The 19,264-nt window shown below is 50.0% G+C and overlaps 1 protein-coding gene across 4 annotated transcripts in view; it reads left to right on the top strand.

Moving 5' to 3' along the window:
- The window catches only part of OLFM1 (olfactomedin 1), an 81,921-nt gene that overhangs the window by 47,311 nt on the left and 15,346 nt on the right, over positions 1–19,264 (top strand). For 3 of the 4 annotated variants that reach the window (XM_053282054.1, XM_053282052.1, XM_053282053.1), the window contains exons 2-4: positions 319–468; positions 6,948–7,103; positions 10,577–10,796. In XM_053282054.1, the coding sequence (XP_053138029.1) occupies positions 418–468; positions 6,948–7,103; positions 10,577–10,796 (427 nt within the window). In that variant the 5' untranslated portion in view covers positions 319–417. Of the gene's footprint in view, positions 1–318; positions 469–6,947; positions 7,104–9,575; positions 10,042–10,576; positions 10,797–19,264 lie in introns of those variants that run through there. The other variant, XM_053282055.1, reaches the window with a different exon arrangement.

Below are 19,264 nucleotides of genomic sequence, written 5' to 3'. Positions count from 1 at the left end.
CTCCCCTGTCTCCCCCTGCAGCCCCACATCTGCAATAGAGCGATAATCATGCTGGCCTATTTTATAGAACTCTTGTAAGGATTACTGTGTGCGAAGCCCTCTTTTTAGCATAAGACTGCTCTGGATGATGATTATGGGTATCCCTCTTTGCATAGCAGGCGTCCTCCAACTTTCTCCATCTTCCCAGTTCTCCTTTCCCCTGAGGCTCTCTCGCTTCTCAAAGCAATTCTGTTTCCTCATTCACCTCCTCTGAGCCTCAATCGCCAACTGAGTCTCCCCCCCCCCACAAGAGTCTCACCCTTCCTCTCTCCTGTGCAGGTGCTGCCTACCAACCCAGAGGAAAGTTGGCAGGTGTACAGTTCTGCTCAGGACAGCGAAGGGCGGTGTATATGCACAGTGGTGGCGCCCCAACAGACCATGTGTTCACGCGACGCCCGGACGAAGCAACTGCGGCAGCTATTAGAAAAGGTAACCGGATGTCCTAGGAGACCAACAGCACTGTGGGGAGGTGGAGGGTGGTGGTCCAGAGCCTCTTGGATGGGAAGGCAAAGAGAGCCAGACCTAGTTCTATCTGTACAGATTTGGTTTTGAATTTGCCATTTCAAGGTCCATAACATGAGCTTGAATGGAAGGTCTTGAGGCGTTTTGTAGCAACATTTGAGCCTTTTTGCACGGGTGGGAGGCATTAGAACATGCCCTGCTGGATCAGGCCCAAGAAGGCCCATCAAGTCCCGCATCCCGTTTCACACAGTGGCCCACCAGATGGCAGGGGCGTAGCTGTCATTGAGCAGATGGGTTCAAAGAACCCAGGCCACACACCCCCCAGCTCCTGAGGGCCCCCCCAGCTCCACTCCAACCTATTTTCTTCATTATTTTCTTAACCTTCTTTTGGTTATTTTATTGCTTTTATTGTATTTTTGTATCTATTTTATTGTTGCGAGCTGCCCCAAGCAGTAGTGTACTGGAGGGGCAGGGCATGTATAAATAAATAGATAAATAGATAGATAAATAAATAAATAAATAATTTCCCTTACTCCGAGGGGCTGCCGGGGGGGGGGGTGAACACAGGCCCCCTCTCCCCTAACTACACCCCTGGCTACTGGGTTGTTCTTTTTATTTGGTTGTGGGTTTCCTGGCATTGATGTTGTACTATTATTAGCTGCATCGGTTACTTTTGGGATTATAAAGTGAGATGTAGATTTGGCGGGGGGGTGTAGGAGGATACCTAATGGCCTTTCGTCTACTAGTGGCCTGGAGCGTCTCTGAATTGTAACTAGGCAGGGGAGCATTTTTGATCAGAAATGAGAAAGATCTCTTTTCCTTCCCTTCGGGTTCCCCTTGTACTACAAATGGTTAGTGCAAGGGCAGAAAGGCTAGTGAAATGTGTCAGTTGGCTAGCAGATGTGATGGGTGAATTTGCAGTGCAGCTTTACAGATTATCTCTTGCTGTGTCCAGAATTAGCACAATGGCTCTGTTCTCCTCCATAATGGGGAGGGGGTGGAAATCAAAGGTCTATTTGCAGAACATGCAAAAATCCATGCAATTCCACCATCCAAATTTTGAAGATGACCTTTTCAGTAAAAAAATTTGAAATTTTTAAAGGTGAAATCTTGGCCTCCACATTTGAGATTTAGAGGGAATTGAAGTATCACCTGATTGTTTTGACAGGCATTGGCTATGAAATAGAAACAATACGTGGCAACAAGCAAGAGCCCCATTCAGATGTGCTCTTACCCCTGGACTTCGGGGCCAAAGTTCAGGGCCTCCACAACCCCTGGGGGCCCCCAAATCCTCTTTCATCTGTCCCGGGTGGTGTGGTCACCTGGCCAAGCATGAGGATGCTTAATTTGCAAGGTTGGGGTTAGTGGGGGGCCTCCAAAGGTCTCTAGGTCCAGGCTCCAAAATTACCTAGGTGTACCCATTACAGCCCAATACTAAATACTGTTACATGCCAATCATCAAATATTATCACATGCTCAGATGCTAAATAGCACAAGATGTCAAATTCTGAATATCTGAGAATCCAGGAAATATCTGAGGAACTTTTAAGAATATTAAAACATAGAGAGGAGGATTACTGACAGCAAATATGTTACAGCTTTAGAGGGGATAAATTAATTTGTTTCCATGAAGTTTTTGGATGTGATTCTGGTTCTGAAAGCCACAGAAATACCCAGAAAGTTCAAGACTGTTGAATGCATCTTGTTAATTAAAACCACGAAAAGATCAAAGTCAGGCTGTGCCCTATATAAATCACCAGGGAATGAATGAATACACACACACACACACACATATATATATATATATATCTTGGATTGCCTCGATCCACATTGCTATTCATTAGCTTAATGCTCCAACATTTCCAAAGAATGAAAATTTGTCTCCAGAAGACAAGAGAGCAGAAAAATTAAAATGGAGGCCACACGCTTTTAGATCCAGCGACATTAAAAAGCTTCAGCAAGACGGAAGAGCTACCTGGACCAGATAGTTACAAAAAGGGGGTGGCTTCCTATTTTATGTGATATATTTTTTACCCTGACACTCATGTGATCTGTTTTTAATAGTCTGCAGTCCAGAGAGGTCAGAAGAATCTTGTTAAGGGCTATATCCGTAGGATCAAGGGCTTCGTTGCTTAATAGCTTCACCAGAACATATACAGATTCTTATGCAATTATATCTTTCCCCCTTAAATTAATTGGATTCTTCGGACTGAACATATCATTATCTCTGGCATTTGGAAGCCTCTCCTAGGATTTGCTGTATATAGCAAAGTGATTCCGCGCTCCCCCCGCCCCCGCCCATGCTTGAAACAAATTGACATGTGATTCCTCCCAGCATTTCTGAATCTATACTTAATAAGAACAGAACTTAAGAACTGCCTCGCCAGGTTGGAGGAAGGCCCATCAATTTAGCATTGCTTTCCCCACAGAGGCCTCTGAACACTCACATGCAGGGCATGAGAGCCAGGGCTTCCTCTGCACATTTATCCCAATTCCGGGGCATCTGTCAGTAAGGTACACTGCCCCTGGGCAGGGAGGCTTCACTTAGCTGCAGTTATAACCAACAGCCATTGATTGGTCTATTCTCCTCCATGAATTTGCCTCTTCCTATTTAAAACCAGCCCTAGGAACACGGGAAGCTGCCTTCTACTGAGTCTATCCGTGGTGCATCTAACTCAGGATTGTCTGCACTGACTGGCAGCAGCTTCTCCAAAGTTGCAGGCCTTGGAGAACCTTATGCATGCAAAGCAGATGTTTTGCCACTGGGCTGTGGCCCCGTCCTCTAAGAGGAGCACCAGCACCTTACTGCAGACAGCACTCATGTGGAGTCTCCCATCCAAATGCAAACCAGGGAGGAGCCTGCTCAGCAAGGGGGGCAATTCATGTTCACTACCACGAGACCAGCTCTCCTCAGCCAGGCTAGTAGCCATTGCTATCTGCCACCTCTTCTCCTTGAAGAATGTGTGGCTTCTCCATTACTTCTCCCTTTCCTGGAGAGCAAAACAGAGGAGGCTGTTGGGTATGCCCTCCCTCCTCCCTCCTCACACAAATGCAGCAGAAATCCAATTATGTTTGGCTTTTTAGAAAATGAGAGCATATCCATTAATTATGATTTGTCCTGGATAACGATGACCTTCCCAAGAAACAAAGCTGCTATCTCCCTCTAGCTCTCTTCTTTCCTTCGTTTGTTCCTTCCGTCCGTCCTCCTCAGCCCACTAATACCTCCGTCTCTGTCTGCCCCCATTGCTGCTTTTGCATCTCCAGGCGTCTTCAGAAGCAGCCTCATCAGCGACTCTTTTGTACGGGCTTTCCACAAGGCTAGTGGCACTCACAACACTGCTAGCGAAACGTGGGCAAAGTCCTCATTTGCGTGGGACAAAATTAATAACCCTAATGTTGCGTCCCCACAAAACCTCCTCAAAGCATTCTGTGTAGCAAAAGGAATCAGGAGGTGGCTCCTCCCTGTCCCCAAAAGGCTCCCCCTCTCAAAAGGAACCCAGGGGAAACTCCAGCCACTGCCGTTGCTCTCCCCCTACTCAATAGAAGAATGACACCCCCCCCCAAAAAAAAGCTGCCTCTTGGCCCAACTAGCAGGGGCAATTCCCAAACTGTGTGCCCCAAGAGGGCCAGGAGATGGTTCCTTGTCCCAAGTTCCTCGGGAGGAGAGCTGGTCTTATGGTAACAAGCATGACTTGTTCCCTTTGCTAAGCAGGGTCCTCTCTGGTTTGCATTTGAACGGGAAACTCCATGTGTGAGCACTGTAAGAGATTACCCTTAGGAGATGAGGCCGCTCTGGGAAAAGCACCTGCCTGCTTGCATGCAGAAGGTTCCAAATTCCCTCCCTGGCAGCATCTCCAGATAGGACTGAGAGAGACTCCTGCCTGCATCCCTGGAGAAGCCGCTGCCAGTCTGTGAAGACAATACTGAGCTATTTGGACCAAGAGTCTGACTCAGTGGAAGGCAGCTTCCTCTGCTCCAAAGTAGGCCCACAGTCTTTAACAGGAACAAGAAAGACACACAAAACAGTCACGGCAGGGATGCTACACTAGGCTGAATCGAAACAGTTGCTCTCCCCCTGCTAAGTGTGAGAGAGCAGTCCTTTGCTCCCCTTGCAGACAGAGGTGATTCCCAAACTGCCTGATGCAAGAAGTCCTGCTCCAAAGAGGCTCACAGTCTAAAAAGAGGAACAAAGGAGACTCCAGCACAGACATTTGAAGGCCTGGGAAAAACCATTGTTGTTGGGTTTGGGGGGGGGGAGACAAGAACAAAAACCTCTGCCCACCCCCAGTTCCTTTACATTTACATTTCTCCTCCAGCCACCGCCCCTGGGAGGACTGCTTTGCTGGGCTGAATAGGGCCAGTTGCTCCCCACTCCCACGTAATAGAAGATGCCTTCTCTATGTAAGGCGTCTCTTGGCCCAGATAGCAGAAGCCAGTGATTCCCAAGCAGTGATTCCCAGCGAGCAGGGCTGATTCCCAAACCGTATAGCCAGGGCGCACACGGATGATGTCATCTCCGTAAGCCACTCAAAGGGCGAGGCATCCGGGCTTTCGGTAGCAGCCTCTCATTTTGCAAACCCTGGAAACAGTCGTGCCGCTCAGAATGATCACTCGGGATATTTGGGTGCATTATTTATGAGCCGACTATTTATACCAGGCGCATCACATCGGTGCCTCATGATTGATGCCGTAATAATCAAGCTAAGTTCATGACGCCTGCCTGGCAACAGTCTTTGTAGCTGGCACTCCGGCTTTCTGCTTTAGCAATCGATGACTGTCACGCATAAATGAGGAGATGATAATTCATCTCGGAGCAGAAACATCCTTCTTCGTCACACACTCTCAGGGCGGTTATGAATGGCCTCCTCCACTTCAGAAAGCAGGCAACTGCGTGCGACAGAGAGGCGCTCTTTGCTCTCCCCCTGCCATCTTCATCGGCATCTTTGATGCAGGGATTATTATTTCAAGCACGTGTCAAAATTGAGGGGTTTTGAAGCTGATCTTCTTCCAGGCTGCCACGCCCAGCCTTATGGAGCAAGAGCAGGAGGCTCGGGAGGGCTGTGTGGTGCTGCTCAGCTGTTGCTCATTCCAGCAGGGCCTGTACAGGACAACTTCTCGGGCCCCGTCAAAGTGGGAGTACAGGGTTGCCAGCTGCCTGCTTATGCTGCCAGGGCAGCCAAAGGCATTGCGGTGCCTTATGCTGCTTTGCCTCATGGCCCTGCTGGAGACCAGCCCCTTTGCAAAACCGGCTCTTGCAAGGTTTGGACGTGGGTGGGTTGCCAGCCCCCTCCTCTCCTCTCTCTCCTCTCCTCTTCGAAGGGTCAGATCTTTCCCGGAGAACTGCTCCAGTGGCAGAAACAGGGAGCATCTGGCTGGTCTGCTGTTGCCTTGCTGTGCCCCATGCAAGGTCTGCCTCTGTCTGCAGCCACGAGCAGGAGGCTGGATTTTAAAATGGGCCCCCCCCCATCACTGAAGCTCAGCTCATGAAGGAAAGAAATCTTAAATGAGGCTGAATAGTGGTAACAAAAAGCATAGGGATAGTTAGATAGAGGGATAGAGGGATGGATAGATAGATAGATAGATAGATAACAGGTTTTGTAAATTGTGGGCGATGCAAGTCATTTAATGGTACTAGAGAAAGACATGCTGATCTGGTAGCTCCAGGTCTGAACACTCACATCAGTTTCTGAGGATGAATACAACTGAAGGAAGCCCGGGTGGGTGCACGGCTGGGGGAGTCAGTCATATGACTTGCCACTGAGGGGCCCCCCCAAGCCAGTGGGCCCCCAGACAACTGTCTCCCCTTGCCCTATTATAGTTACGCCCCTGCCCCGAGGTTTGAGCCTATCCAAACAGAGTCTGTCTCTAAGACATTAACTATCTTAGACAGTCTAAATGGAATACATGTTAATAAAAACAACAACAACAACTGGATTTGGTATTATTATTATTATTATTATTACTACAATATCTTTAATTTTTATTTAGTAGACTGTGTGTAAATATAATAATAATAATAATAATAATAATAATAATAATAATAATAGAAATAATAGAAATAATAATAGTAATAATAAAGGTAATTATAATAGTGATAACAAGAAGAATAGTAATAATTAATAACCAATAATACATTTGCACAGCATACTTCCAGTGTTCAAAACACTTCACACATCTCGGAACCTTTTGCTTCCTCCCTCCGTCTGTCTGTTTTTGGCTGCACATCTGTGTGGACTTGCCGAGGAAGGGATCGTGTGGTTGCTTCACACCTGGGGCCTCTCTAGGCGTGGGTCTGCATGCCAATCCTTTCACTAATTTCCCCCCATTAAGATCCTCCTTGCTTGCTGAGCAAAGTACTGCTGAAGAAGTCATTCCTCTTTGCTCGGCTGTCAGTCTGACCGTCTCTTTTGTGTCCTGTTCCCCCCACTTTAATCCTTTCCGAACAGGTACAAAACATGTCCCAGTCAATAGAGGTGTTGGACAGGCGGACCCAGCGGGATCTGCAGTACGTTGAGAAAATGGAGAACCAGATGCGGGGGTTGGAGTCGAAGTTCAAGCAGGTGGAGGAGAGCCACAGACAACATCTGGCCAGGCAGTTCAAGGTGGGTCGTCTGCTGCTGCTCTCCGCTGGGGCTTTTCCCCTCCGAGGGCCAAAGGGAAGCCTTTCTGGGAGGGTCAAGGATGAGGTCACACCACAGCCAGCTCCAGGGCAGACACAGGTCGGCAGAGTTGGCAACCCTTCTTAGCAGCATGTGTGAATGCACTTCCTTTAAAACAACAGCAACAACAATGCCCTACCCAAAGACAAACTGCAAGTCGAGGAAGGAGTTAAGCTGAGCCTCCTAAGTCAGGGGTCTCCAGAAGTTGCTCAACTTCATCTCCTCAAATCCCCAGATGTTGCAGCCCACACACATCTGGGGGCCCAAGTTTGAGAACCCCTGCCCTATGTGCTTGTTGTGGTTGGGAAGGAGGGATCATTCAGATCTGCAGTTTCTCTTCTCCTGCCTAAAACCCTCCCCTCCCTCCCCTGTTTTTCTGATAGTCTCAAGTGGCCCCTAAATATTGAAAATGCCAAGGCAACACTCTTTCCAGTTCCACCATTCCCTCCATTTGCCCATCTCTGGACATGAAGCCATCTTCAACAGGCTCTTGTACTAGACTTTTAAAAAGCCAGTCTTTGGACTGGCAGATTAAACAATTGGAGTAACTAATTAGGTTGGGGGTTAATCCAGAGGACTGTTTTCCTCACCCAATCAACTCCATTTTGAGTAATCAGTAATAGGGTTGATAGCTCTGAATGAGCTATTCACCAGGAGATGGGTGCCAATCCTTCAGAGCTGGCAACCCTACCTATCTCACAGGGTGGTTTTGAGGGTAAAATTAAGGGGATAACCCTGCATGCTCCCCTGAGCTCCTTGGAGGCGTAGGAAGCTGCCATATACTGAGTCAGACCCTTGGTCCATCTAGCTAAGTATTGTCTACACTGACTGGCAGCGGCTTCTCCAAGGTTGCAGGCAGGAGTCTCGCTCAGCCCTATCTTGGAGATGAACCTGGAAGAACCTTCTGCTCTTCCCAGAGTGGCCCCATCCCCTAAAGGAAATATCTTCCAGGGTTCACACATGTCGTCTCCCATTGAAATGCAAACCAGGGCAGTCCCTGATTGGCAAAGGGGACCACAAGGCCAGCTCTCCTCCCCTAGGAGGGTTGCCAACTCTGACCAAGATGATTCCCAGAAATGTTTCTCCCCGATATGTTTCAGAATCCCATGTCATCAAAATCTCCCGAGTTGCTTGCAACCATCTGGTGAGTGATGCCAATTCATAGAGAGTCCAGGGCCAGTCTTGCAGGGCGAGCAATCCTACCTAGAACACATCCCAGAATCCTTTGCTACACAGGAGGGTTCTGTAGGAGATGCTCGGGTGTCTCCCTTGCAGGCCAGTCAAGGCAGAAAGGATGCCCTGCAGAAAGGAAGATGAAACATCTTTGAGATGTCTCATCTAAGTCATCAGGGGCTGTCACAATTAGATCCAAGGATCCCAAGTCTTATGTTGACCTTGCATCGGTCCATTGAGAAGGAAGTGCTGGTTTTCCTCCCACTCAGGGCCTGGCTGATGGGGGAAAGCATTGTTCACAGTCCAGCCTGGTGGAAAACCTTGCAGAAGTCTTGCCTTCCCCTGTAGGTGGATCTCAGCACCTAGCAACCCGTATGCCAAATCTGCCCCCACCGAGGGTCATATGCAAACACAAAGGAAGGGTCTTAATGAGCAGCATCCATCACAGAGGGACTGGGAAGCGAGGGACTGAGGGTTGCCCACCACCATCTCCCCCTTCCTCAATTTCCCACCCAACAAGCTGCCACCCAATTGCTATCCACAGCCTTCTAGTGTGACTTGACCCCTTTGCTTGACTGGAGCCAGTTCCTTAGCAGGTGGCTTTGCTTGCTCTCCCCTGCCCCTGCCTGGCTTCATCCGGGTGAGAGAATGATGATCCAGCATGCGCCTGGGGCTCAAGGTTGGGGCTTGGTGATGATCTCTGGGGCCCATTCAGTGTTGCAATGCTACGATTGCAAACAAACCTCACTGTGCAGTGATGGATGGGAAGGAGGGAGGGAAGTGGTTGCTGGATTGCCCCCTGAGGATAGCTGAGATGCTTCACTTCGAAACAGGATGAAAAGCTGCACAGGGGGAGGTGGCTTGTGAACTTTGCATCGTTGGGTACGTGAGAGGGTCTGGGCTGGTGCTGTTTGCCATGGGCAGAAAAATCGCACTGGTTGAGCAGGCTTGCCTCTTCGGCGCAACTATGGAAACTCCCAAAGCCAAGGCTGTCCTCTTTTGCATCTGGTCACACAAAATCACAGCGTTCCCCCTGCCCGCCCATTGCCTGACCATGCGTGAGCTGAGATGTAACTGTCCGGGGGTGGGTGGTCTCCCTTTGGACATGGCCGCAGGCTGGGATGCTAACCATACAAGATGGGGGAAATCCAAGCATTGATCTGGTCAGTGTGTAGCTACTGTCTGTTCCAGGCAGGTTAGTGAGTGTAGCTCTTCAACAGTGTCTCATTTTCTTGCTTACAGGGCTAACTTAAAAGAAATTTTTACAATGTCCCACTGGCTGAAGACGCTGTTCATCCCCCCCATGTAACCATGAGAGAAAAAAGAGGGCAGAGAGTTTCCCCCACCATCCTTTGATTTCTTCTTCCTTTGATTTATCTTCTTCTAAATATATATCTCTATATATTATCTCTTTTTTTGTTCTGTTTTTCAAATTAGCATCATTCTCAACACCACACACAATCAAGAGCTCTTCCTTTGCATGTTAACTGTAGAGACGCATTTCATGACGACTAGTTTTGGAATTCCTTGTCGATGCATTGGTTATTATTATTATTATTATCATTATTATTATTATTATTATTATTAATTTATGGAAAAGGAAAAAAAACAAGAATTTGTGTATGTGAGCTCAAGCATGTAACCTTAAGATGTTGCATTCTAAAAACAAACAAAAAAAATTCTAAATAAAGGCCTTTTTCCCAAATAAGATGGTGTTCTTCAGACTGTTTAATGTCTTAGCGATCTGCTTAGATTTTGGCTCCACATTTGGACACCCCCTCCCCTGAGCATTAATAATAGTAATAATGATGATGGACATGATTGTGAGGCAGGAACGGATCCTCGTAACGGGCCGGCCGGGAAGGCCACAGAAGGGCCTGCTGCCTCTCCTTCCCCAAGCTCGGTTTGCTCCTCTCTCTCCCCCACCATAAGTGCTCCCTGCAGGCTGGCCAGCAGCTCTACCTGGTGAATGGCCAGTCTGCAGGAAGCAGGGCTCTCCTTCTCACTGGGGGGTGGGGAGAAAGAAGCAAGTGGAGCTCTGGGAAGGAGAAGCAGCTGGGCCTCCTTTGGCGTAACTCCCCCCCACCGCCAACGGGGCTGGTTACGATGAGCCACTCCTGTTGTGGGGGGTGCAGACAAGGCACATCCCAGGCAGGCAGCGGCCAGGTGCAAAGGCAGGCAGGCAGGGGTGTGAGGGCTGTTGCACGCCGAGGACTGAAACCAAGCTTATTTTAACCTTGCAGGCAATAAAAGCGAAAATGGAGGAGCTTAGGCCCTTGATCCCAGTGTTGGAGGAGTACAAAGCCGATGCCAAATTGGTTTTGCAGTTTAAAGAGGAGGTCCAGAATCTGACGTCAGTTCTAAACGAGCTCCAGGAGGAGATTGGCGCCTATGACTACGAAGAGCTTCAGAACAGAGTGTCAAATCTTGAAGAGAGGCTCCGGGCGTGCATGCAAAAATTAGGTAGGCACCCCCAGAAAGGAGAAGCCCCACCCCACCCTGGCCCCACTCCACTCCAGAGGCGGCAGCGCCTTCTTGCCTTCAGTGCTTCAAGCTTCCCAGGTGCGGCTGGACTACAATGCCCATCACCCCCTGCTGCAGTGGCGAAGGATGATGGGAGTTGTAGTCTACCACAGCTGGGGACCCTAGCTTGAGAACCCCTGGCTTGATGGGTGGCAGAGGCATGGAGGTGTCACACATGGCCAAGCCCAGCTGGGAGCCTGCAGGGTTTCGTGGGGGCTCAGGAGAGCTCAGCTCCAGCACCTCTTTGCCATGCCAGGGGTGTAACCGGGAGCCAACGAAATAAGCACAGATGAGAATGCCCCTGAGCAGATGCAGAGGGCATTTCCTCCCCCCCCCCACCCGAAAAGCAACAGAGTCCCTGTCCCTCAGGGATAAGAGGGCAGGCTTCCCAGCAGACCTGAGCCGGTGTATCTGTTTCCCTGCACTCCTGTATGGCCAGGATCCAAAGAACCAGGCAAACTCACTCTGTTTACCTCACATGGCTTTGGATGGACAGTTCACGCAATGGTCGTTCCACCCCCACAACACCTGCCATGGGGGAAACTGCTCTGGAGAGCTTTCAAAAGCAGTTGGCAGTGGGGCAGTTTGCAGTGGTTGTGTGCATGCATCTGAGTCCCCTGCAAAGGGAAAAGAAAGTCCTAAATTCCACTGGGGGGACACCAAGAGGGGCTCTTTGGAAGGCTCTCCACATGGCACTCGGCACATTCTCAGGGGTTCTCTTCCTTTTTAGCTAGCTTCCAAAAGTTGGAGAAAGACAGAGCTGCTGCATGCTTAAAGTTCCAGGGGCCAAAAGGTTCTGGGGTCTAATTCAGACAAGCTCGGTCTGAAAAGCAATCAGCCCCCTGGGCTCTTCTGTTCATGTGGCCAAGACCCCTTTCCCTATATCAGTATCTCACATCCCACTCTCAGGACAAGCAGAGTTCTCTTCTAGGCTTTGTCATCCTTCCCCAAATGACAGTGACTGTGGTCAATGAATTAAGTATCTCATCACTTCATATGTCTCGGGACCACTGCTCAGAAAGGCCTAGAAAGGAAAGCCTGATTCTGCAAGCAGGGGTGCTCAGGGGCACTCCAGGCTTCTAAGAGTGTCAGGACAGGAATGGGGGAATCTTAAGGCAAGGTTCCCTCCGTGGGACTCATAACCTGGAATGTGCAGGGTACGCAAAAAGCTCTGCCACTTTGGGGCAATGGCCGACAGGGTGGGCATACCCACATCTGCCCAAGCTTCCACCTGTGATGACTTCCACTGCTTGGGGCTCCAGTGTGAGAGACAGTGGGCTGGTGGGTCTCCTTAGCTGGAGGTTTCCAGAGCAAGGCTGCCCAGATGTCAGCCAGGGGTGTTGGAACCAATTGCTGCAGCAGGCAGGGCTTGGGACTAGAAAACCTCCTGGGTCCCTTCCAGTTCTCTAAAGCTAGGACCCTGAGATTCCAAGACAGCCACTGGTTGAGGTTGCTTTTAAAAGGAGGCATTCATAGAAGATACATCCACCGATGGCCATTAGCCAGGATAACTAAACAGGACCCCATAAGCCATGGAAGAACAGTTCCAAGTCCTGGACATTGGAGACACAGCACAAGGGAGGGCCACCATCTTCAGACCCTGCGACCATCTGCATGTGACGCAGATGCTCTCCCACTGAGCTATGGTCCCATCCATGAGTCTCCCCTCCAGGCACTGGCCACACTGAGTCCTGCTTAGCTTCAGTAAGATGCCCTCAGGCCATGCTCTGGGACCCTCTTGGGACAGCTGGCTGACCACCCTTGGAAACAGAGCTTTGGGCTGGGAGGACCTTGGCCTGTCTTACGTTTTTCACTGTGTGCAGCCTTCTCTTAAACACTAGGGCAGGTCTGTGTGATCCTCACCTCTCCCCGCTTTACTGAGGGGACTTTCCGCCCCACTGAAAAAGTTTCACAAGGCACAAGAAGTGCTTCCTCTTTAGTGGTGTGGTGTGGGGGCGAATACTCATCATTCAGGGGTGAAAGTGCTCATCCCTTCAGAGTGAAGGCAAAAAGATGACCCTCGTGCTGAATTGGCTTGCTCTGTGCAATCATTACATAGCCAAAGCCGATTGGATATGAAGCATCATGACGTCATCCTGCTGACAATGGTCCCTGATTGGCTGGGATCACTGACCTCAGTAAGAGTCTGTATTTATTTAACTTTTTTTAGAGGGGGGAAATGTCACCAATTGGGAAAATAATGGTGCTGATTGGGGGAAAGTGCACCAGCAATTAACAGCTGTAGAACATGGGGAGGGGGAGGGTTTGCTCAGACGTGTCCGTGCTTAAAACGCACTCAACGCTTTTGGCAGCCCTCCCAGACATATATTTCTAGAGACGTACATAACTGGTGAATGAAGCTGCATTCTGGAAGCAGAGGTACAAGCTCTGGTGGCTCCCTCCCCCAGAGTCAAGCCCGAAGAGGCTACAGACTCCCCACAGCCCAGCCTTCTGCACACAGGTTGTAAGAACAGGCCCTTGGGCTCCTGCGTGCACACCCATGTCCAACTCTCTGGACGCACCCGTCTTCTTTGCCGTATCCAGTGGGAAGGCTCAAATAGTTTGGGCATGAACCGGAACAGAGCCCAGCTTGCCCATTGGTGAACTCAGATTACGCACCAAGAGCAAACGGATAAGCACATGCATTTAGATGGACCAAGGATGGTGCAACAGGCACATCTTGTGTCGGGCTGGCTTCCTGCGAACCCTTCAGCCCTCCCTTTCTGGGTGTTCCCTGATTACAGCCTGCCCATCTTCCAAAGAGCTCACAGTGGTGTGCATGGATGGGTCTGCTCCCTTATTTTGCACTCCAAACAACCCTGTGAAGTCACCCACTGAATGAGTGAGGATTGAACCTGAGCGCCACAAGCCTAGGCTAACCCCTGCACCTCACTCGCCTTGAGCCTCAGGATGGCTTATGAATCCTCATTTATCAGTGAGCATTAGAGAAAACAAAAGGATTAGCAGACAATCCTTTTGTTGCAATGTATGAACAAGCATAGCAAGCATGCTGCAATATATGAAGCATGCTTGCTAGAGTGTTTCAGTTCCATTGATCTCAGTGATACTTACTCCTGAGTAAACCTCTCCCAGATTTCACCAGCAGCAGAGCACAAGAAAAAAGGACAAGGGGATTTGGGAGGGGTGAGCAGATTTCACAGAGAAACTACACACACACCCCTCTGTCTGTCCGGTGTGTCTCCTCCGCCTTAATGTTGACTTGCAAATAAGACCACGAGCGCTATGTGTGTTTAGACTTAAAATGTGTCTAGAGGTATGTTGACTGCCTGAAATGAGGAGGGGATGCTAAACCAAGTTTTCCTCGGAAGAGAAGGAGATTCAGTATCTTTACAAAGGTTTTGAAGGTTTCCCAGTCCGGTCCCTGGGAAGCAAATTGCAACTCGCCTGGGGTGACCTTATTCACCTTAAACATTTAAACTGGCATTGAGGAGTTTTTTTAAAAATGATGGCTGACGTTCGTGAGAAGCAGAATTCTGTGCCAATGCTATCCCAATTGTCATGCTTGCATAATTACCGAATGCACACATCACTGGATGCGGATCTGTGGGGATCCTAAGCTCTCCCTCTCTGGGCCGACAACGTCCAGCTGGCAACCCACATTCAATGACTGGGTTGCATCAGGAATTCTAAATGCATGTGGGCTGCACAGAACCAGTACATTGCCTATGGAAAGCCCAAGGTTTGCACCCACAGAGAGGGTTGACTCTTGCAACTCAGACATAGGAACATAGGAAGCTGCCATATACTGAGTCAGACCAATGGTCTGTGTTGACCATTGTCAACACAGACTAGCAGCGTCTTCTCCAAGGTTGCGGGCAGGAATCTCTCTCAGCCCTATCTTGGAGATGCTGCCAGGGAGGGAACTTGGAACCTAGATGGTCTTCTCAGAGCAGCTCCATCCCTGAAGGGGAATTTCTTCAAGTGCTTACACTTCTAGTCTCCCTTTCATATGCAACCAGGGCGGACCCTGCTTAGCTAAGGGGACAAGTCATGTTGGCTACCACAAGACCAGCTCTCCTCTGAGTCTGCCTCCTTTCCCACCCAGGACTCATAACATAATATAACAGCATTTGTGCTGGCTTAGACCAAAAGACCCATGTGTCCCAGCCTTCTGTCCCCAACAGTGGTCAGAAGAACAGTGGTCAGAGGGAAAGCCCACAGAAAGGGCAAAACAACCCTCTGCTGGGCAGCCCTCTGCCGGGATTCTGATGCCGATTCCTACCCTGAGCAGGGGGTTGATGACCTCCAAGCTCCCTTGCAACTCAAAAGTTCTAATGTTCTGTGAATGCCTGTAGATCAGCCCATGTGTTCCTGCTCCTCCCTCGGCTTAGGCACATCAAAACCTGTCAGAGCATTGGTCCATCTAGCTCAGTCAGTGGCTTCTCCAGAGCTGCAGGCTCAGGGGTCTGGGACCTTCTGCATGCAAGTGCGTGCTCTTCCAGTGAGTGACGGCCCCTCTCCCTCTTGTGTTCACGCTCACTGAATATGTCCTGAGATTATCAAAGGTAGGCGTTTAGGAGGAAATTTGGGGAACACACAACAGCTGGTCTGGTGGCAGCAAGCATGAGTTGTCCCCTTTGCTAAGCAGGGTCTGCCCTGGTTGCATTTGAATGGGAGACTCCATGTGTGAGCACTGGAAGAGATTCCCCTTGGGGAAGGGGAATCCGCTCTGGGAAGAGTACCTTCCTGCTTGCATGCAGGAAGTTCCAAGGTCCCTCCCTGGCAGCATCTCCAAGATGGGGCTGAGAGAGATTCCTGCCTGCACCCTGGGAGAAGCCGCTGCCAGTCTGGGTAGACAATACTCAGCTAGGTGGACCAAGGGTCTGACTCGCTGTATGGTGGCTTCTTATGTTCCTATGTCCTTTTTGTCGGTCCTAAATTCCTAGTCTCCCTTGTGCTGCTTTTATTTATTTATTATTATTATTATTATTTTGCATTTATATCCCACTTTTCCTTCAAGGAGCCCAGAGCGGTGTACTCCATACTTAGGTTTCTCCTCACAACAACCCTGTGAGCTAGGCTAGGCTGAGAGAGAAGTGACTGGCCCAGAGTCACCCAGCAAGTCTCCTGGCTGAATGGGGATTTGAACTCGGGTCTCCCCGGTCCTAGTCCAGCACTCTAACCACTACACCACGCTGGCTCCCAGTTTTTAAAAAGACTCCGAGCCCCTCTGAGACAGGAAACCATCTTCAGGCCCTCTGTGTGGCACAGGGCTTGGAAATCACCAATGGTACCTGGGCAGGGAGCTCGCTTTTCAACAGGAAGGAGCCACAGGGCCGTGGCACCCTCATAGTTGGGAAGAGAGGAGCAATTGCTACCCCTCCCATGCATTTCTCCCAAGACTGGGAGCCTCTTGAGGGCAGAGAACCGTCTTCTCCTTGCTTTTGCTGTGGGAACTTCTTTTGTGGAACAGCAGGGTGGACAGGTGCTTGATAAATAATAAATGAGCTGAGGAGGGGGCAGGCAAAGGTCGGCCTCATTAAGGTGCCCCCTCTCACTGGGCCACAGGTGGGCACCTTCTTAAAATGGCGGCTCTCACGGGGAGGGCAACTGTCCCTATCCAACCCCAGCACAGCATCCCTGCAGTGGCTGTTCTTGGCGTCTGCCTTGTGTTTCTTTTTAGACGGGGAGCCTCTTGGGGGCAGAGAACCATCTTCTCCTTGCTCTTGCTGTGGACACCACTCTGGGAACTGCTTTTGTGGAGAAGCAGAGTGGGCAGGTGGTCCATATGTAACCAACAAGCAGCCCCTCAGGCAAAAGCTGGACCCATCTAAGGTGCACTAAAAGTGGGCTAAAAGTGAGCAGCTCTGAATTTGGGGAGCCCACAGGCAAGAGATATGTGCATGCGCTCTCTCCTGCTGTTGCTCCCCTGCAACTGGGACTCAGAGGCTTCCTGCCTTTGAGGCTGGAGGTGGACCTCTGACTAGTAGCCATTGATAGACCTCTCCTCCATGAAGTTATCCAAACCACTCTTAAAGCCATCCACGCCTGCCCTCCATGAATTGGTCTAAGCCCCTTTCAAAGCCATCCAAGCTAGTGGCCATCACATCAAGTGGCAGAGGACTCCAGAGGTTAATTATGCACAGTGTGAAAAAGTTGGTACAAGCATGACTTGTCCCCTTAGCTAAGCAGGGTACACCCTGGTTGCATATGAATGGGAGACTAGACTTGTGAGCACTGGAAGAGATTCCCCTTAGGGGATGGAGCCACTCTGGGGAGAGCATCTAGGTTGCATTTGAATGGGAGACTCCATGTGTGAGCACTGGAAGAGATTCCCCCTCAGGGGATGGGGAATCCGCTCTGGGAAGAGCTCCTGCCTGCTTGCATGCAGGAAGTTCCAAGGTCCCTCCCTGGCAGCATCTCCAAGATGGGGCTGAGAGAGATTCCTGCCTGCAACCTTGGAGAAGCCGCTGCCAGTCTGGGTCGACAATACTCAGCTAGGTGGACCAAGGGTCTGACTCGCTGTATGGTGGCTTCTTATGTTCCTATGTCCTTTTTGTCGGTCCTAAATTCCTAGTCTCCCTTGTGCTGCTTTTATTTATTTATTATTATTATTATTATTTTGCATTTATATCCCACTTTTTCCTTCAAGGAACCCAGAGCGGTGTACTCCATACTTAAGTTTCTCCTCACAACCACCCTGTGAAGTAGGCTAGGCTGAGAGAGAAGTGACTGGCCCAGAGTCACCCAGCAAGTCTCCTGGCTGAATGGGGATTTGAACTCGGGTCTCCCCGGTCCTAGTCCAGCACTCTAACCACTACACCACGCTGGCTCCCAGTTTTTAAAAAGACTCCGAGCCCCTCTGAGACAGGAAACCATCTTCAGGCCCTCTGTGTGGCACAGGGCTTGGAAATCACCAATGGTACCTGGGCAGGGAGCTCGCTTTTCAACATGAAGGAGCCACAGGGCCGTGGCACCCTCATAGTTGGGAAGAGAGGAGCAATTGCTACCCCTCCCATGCATTTCTCCCAAGACTGGGAGCCTCTTGAGGGCAGAGAACCGTCTTCTCCTTGCTTTTGCTGTGTGGGAACTTCTTTCATGGAACAGCAGGGTGGACAGGTGCTTGATAAATAATAAATGAGCTGAGGAGGGGGCAGGCAAAGGTCAGCCTCATTAAGGAGCCCCCTCTCACTGGGCCATAGGTGGGCACCTTCTTAAAATGGCGGCTCTCACGGGGAGAGCAACTGTCCCTATCCAACCCCAGCACAGCATCCCTGCAGTGGCTGTTCTTGGCGTCTGCCTTGTGTTTCTTTTTAGACTGGGAGCCTCTTGGGGGCAGAGAACCATCTTCTCCTTGCTCTTGCTGTGGACACCACTCTGGGAACTGCTTTTGTGGAGAAGCAGAGTGGGCAGGTGGTCCATATGTAACCAACGAGCAGCCCCTCAGGCAAAAGCTGGACCCATCTAAGGTGCACTAAAAGTGGGCTAAAAGTGAGCAGCTCTGAATTTGGGGAGCCCACAGGCAAGAGATATGTGCATGCGCTCTCTCCTGCTGTTGCTCCCCTGCAACTGGGACTCAGAGGCATCCTGCCTTTGAGGCTGGAGGTGGACCTCTGACTAGTAGCCATTGATAGACCTCTCCTCCATGAAGTTATCCAAACCACTCTTAAAGCCATCCACGCCTGCCCTCCATGAATTGGTCTAAGCCCCTTTCAAAGCCATCCAAGCTAGTGGCCGTCACATCAAGTGGCAGAGGACTCCAGAGGTTAATTATGCGCAGTACGAAAAAGTTGGAACAAGCATGACTTGTCCCCTTAGCTAAGCAGGGTACACCCTGGTTGCATATGAATGGGAGATTTGTGAGCACTGGAAGAGATTCCCCTTAGGGGATGGAGCCACTCTGGGGAGAGCATCTAGGTTGCATTTGAATGGGAGACTCCATGTGTGAGCACTGGAAGAGATTCCCCCTCAGGGGATGGGGAATCCGCTCTGGGAAGAGCTCCTGCCTGCTTGCATGCAGGAAGTTCCAAGGTCCCTCCCTGGCAGCATCTCCAAGATGGGGCTGAGAGAGATTCCTGCCTGCACCCTTGGAGAAGCCGCTGCCAGTCTGTGAAGACAATACTGAGCTAGATGGACCAAGGGTCTGACTCGCTGTATGGTGGCTCCTTATATTCCTATGTCCTTTTTGTCGGTCCTAAATTTCCTGGCCTGTTGCACTTTGCACCTTGCCTCAAGCACAGCAATAGGGCCTTTCCTAGTCTCCCTTGTGCTGCTTTTATTTATTTATTATTATTATTATTATTATTATTATTATTATTATTATTATTATTTTGCATTTATATCCCACTTTTCCTTCAAGGAGCCCAGAGCGGTGTACTCCATACTTAGGTTTCTCCTCACAACAACCCTGTGAGCTAGGCTAGGCTGAGAGAGAAGTGACTGGCCCA

Source organism: Hemicordylus capensis, chromosome 17, assembly GCF_027244095.1.
Source record: "Hemicordylus capensis ecotype Gifberg chromosome 17, rHemCap1.1.pri, whole genome shotgun sequence".
Taxonomy (NCBI): Eukaryota; Metazoa; Chordata; class Lepidosauria; order Squamata; family Cordylidae; genus Hemicordylus; species Hemicordylus capensis.
This window is presented reverse-complemented; position numbering and strand designations above follow the sequence as displayed.